Genomic DNA, 3396 nt, shown 5'->3' with positions numbered 1-3396 from the left:
GGGCACGCTACTATTAAATGGAATCTCAGAGAAACGTAACCCAGTAAATCTGCTGCAATCCAAACATGTGAAGAAGAAATAGACCTGATACAACTTTTTTATAATATACACACATTTATCAAAAAGTGTCTGACCGCTATAGCAAAACCAATACAAGCTGTGAAAAGGATAACACCGCCATACATTTATTATGTATGTGTTTGCAAACTTCTATCTGGTTTCAAAAACTTGATCTTCCCTGAAGACCCTTTGAAAAATGGTCTTGATGCTTTCCCTGGACTGAGTTTGTTTTTTTCTCCCAACCAGAAAATAGATCACTGGGTTAATGCTGCTGTTCAAGCAAGCACCCAGTTGCAAACATTTGTCCAATAGAGGAAATTGTGAAAAATAATTCTTGTCGAAAACATTAATAATGAAGAGGTAGATATCTAATGGAAGGGTAAAAATGAGAAAACAGAGAAGAGTAATTAAGATCATCACTAAAAGTCTTCCCCGTTTGTTCTGCTTAGGTTTAAGAACGATTTTGACTAATAGAATCAAAGTAAAGATTGTGATCAATGGAATACAAAGCCCAGTTGTCAACAGCAAATGGGGGTACAAGTTGTCATTATTTTCAAATACATATTCCACAATGTTTGGAATTCCACCCAGGAGGGCAGAGCAGATCCAGAGGAAGGCACAGACAGCAGGGGACAAATATTTTGGCCGGGAACAGCGATGCCAGATTGGGAAGAGGACAGACACACATCGGTCAATGCTGATGGCTACCAGAACAAAGAGACCGTTGATATACATACCGTCAGAAATAGAAAAGAAGAATACACAAGTAATTCCTGATGGTATAAAATCTGCAAAATAATTAATGCAGTATATCACAGAAATCAGAAGACTACCAAAGTCAGCAATAGCTAAATTCAGAATCAACACAGTGAAAGGGTTTCTCTTAATCTGGAAGCCAAGTAGCCAGATGACAATTCCATTCAATGAGACTCCAATACAGCAGATGGTTAATGTGATTAAGAACATGATCATTTCAGAATGGATGGACAGATTTTGGTACTCCTTGAAATAATCGTTAGTTCTGTATACAAAATTGGTAATATTATAGCTAAAACACTTTACTGTTGCGTTCATATTTGCCCAGCTGAAATTTATTAAGAGACTTCTGTGATGCTTCAAAATCTCTTCCTTTAGAATGGAGGTTCCTATTGAAAGAAAAGAAAGAAGAGTTATGATGGTTAATACTTCAATAATTATCATATCTTCATCTTCTCTCTGTGGAAAGAATGAGGCGACGTTTTATTTATTTGCTTGTTTATTCATTTGTCAACAAGCTCAAGGAAACAAATATGAAAACCTGTGAAAAAATGGCACAAATAAATGGATAAAAATAAGCAAAACATAGCCATAAACACACAAAAAGTGTAAATATTGATGGGGCAGTAGGATAGGGACGGTAGCATGCTGGTGTGCTTATGCACACCCTTTTTTGATCATCTTCTTCACCATCTGCCTATCCCAGGTCCTTGGTAAGGACTCAATATGTAGACAAAATGCCAAACCCAGGCTGAACATCTGGCTGATTGTGCAATGATCCTTAATAATAAATGCAGAAAACAACTTTCCTTGGAACAACTTAAGCAGCAATACCTTTAACACTATTGGCCAATAATATCTGCCTATCCCAGGTTCTTAGGACGAGCTGTATGGGTAGAAAAAAATACCCACTCCAATCTAAACATTTGGCCATGTGACCAATGTATTAAACTTGTATACTACTTTGCTGCCAACGATTCTGGATAGCGTACCACAATTTTAAAAATATCAAACTAATTACCATGAAAACAATTAAAATATATATCCTACTAGGTGGTAGATGCTTCCACTATCCACAAAAAGTAGTTATTATGCCTAATTTCACAGTTCAGCTGTCAGAATATGCTTTGTTCAAAACTTCTTTTCTTCATGGGGAAAATAAAGTGGCAAAATAGTTGAAAAATAATGTTGGGTGAGTTAATGGGAGAAACGTGGCACCTCTCTCATCTTTGCAACAGGACTGCTAAAGTTGTGAGTTTCGGGTATTTTAGCATTCATTAATACAATGTAATGTTTTAATTGGAAAAAATAGTCCAGAAAAAGTCAACCAAGTTGACTATCTACAGTACATATAAATATCACAAGATTTTTTATATGAATTGCTGATTAAATGGATGAACATAATTGCATTTGCACATGCCTAAGTTAGATTTAGAACTTTCAAAGTTCTTACCTATCTGAATCTATTGGTCCAAGGACTTCAAGGTTGGTGAGAAGAAATTAGCATGTCATTGACTTCTGGAGGGTCTTTCTTGGTTCTTTCAACCTAGCAGCTGATCTGTGACCATAAATAATAATAAAAAGGAAAAGACAAAGATAAAGTAGAAGAGGCTAACTAAGATAACTGGTATAAGCTTCCCTTTCTGAATTCTTGTTGATATTAAGCAGATTTTAATTATCAGGGTTATTCCAGACAGAGACATCAGTGAATAAGAATGAGGGCATTCATGAGGGAATGATACTAGTAGTAAAAATTAGGAAGGTGAGGATCCATACAATAGAAGACTGGTGTGTTGAATGATGGTACCAATACTAAAATGAGAAGAGAAGTTACACAAATTTATCAGTGCTGCCAGTTGTCAGAATTCTTAAGGTAGCATTGTTACAAATACATGATGGGAAGGGTCTGTAGATACTTTCACAGCCCTCTTTCTGGCTCCTGCAGTGTTCAGGTCCTCAACAGAAGGCAGATTGGTAGCAATTGTTTTTTTCTGCAGTTCTAATTATCCATTGAAGTCTGTGTGTTGTCTTGACTGGTTGCAGTGCCAAACCAGACAGTTATAGAGGTGCAGATGAGAGACTCAGTCATTCCTCTGTAGAACAGCAGCTCCTTAGGCAACCTGAGCTTTCTGAGTTGGTGCAGGAAGAACATTCTTTGTGGTGGTTTTTTGATGATGTATTTGATGTTAGGTGTCCATACTGAGTCTTGAGATATAATAGAACCTAGAAACTTGAAGGTCTCTACTGTTGAACAAGTGGAAATAGGGAAGAAAATGGTAAGTGAGCACCTGTCTACCCTAGATGAGTTCAAATCACCAGGACTGGATTACACCCCAGGGTTCTGAAGGAACTGGTAGACGAGATCTCAGAACCACTGAATTAAATCTTTCAGAGATCCTAGAGCACTGGGGAACTACCAGAGGACTGGAAAAGAGCTGAGGTGGTTCCCATCTTCAAAAAAGGGAGAAAAAACAGATCCAGGAAACCACAGACCTATCAGCCTGACCTCAATACCAGGAAAGATTCTGGAAAAGATAATCAAGCAACAAATTAGTGAACACCTAGAAGCAAACAAAGTAA

General features: G+C 37.2%; 1 protein-coding gene across 1 annotated transcript; it reads right to left on the bottom strand.

Moving 5' to 3' along the window:
• Positions 1–210: 210 nt before the first annotated feature.
• Positions 211–1134, bottom strand: LOC309391649 (mas-related G-protein coupled receptor member H-like; the record flags this gene model as incomplete). The annotated part of the gene is made up of 1 exon (XM_081952315.1): positions 211–1134. One exon carries the CDS (start codon positions 1132–1134, stop codon positions 211–213), a length of 924 nt encoding a protein of 307 aa, XP_081808441.1.
• Between the last annotated feature and the right edge of the window lie 2262 nt (positions 1135–3396).

This window comes from Natrix helvetica (assembly GCF_964273705.1).
Source record: "Natrix helvetica genome assembly, chromosome: 4".
NCBI lineage: Eukaryota > Metazoa > Chordata > Lepidosauria > Squamata > Natricidae > Natrix > Natrix helvetica.
This window is presented reverse-complemented; position numbering and strand designations above follow the sequence as displayed.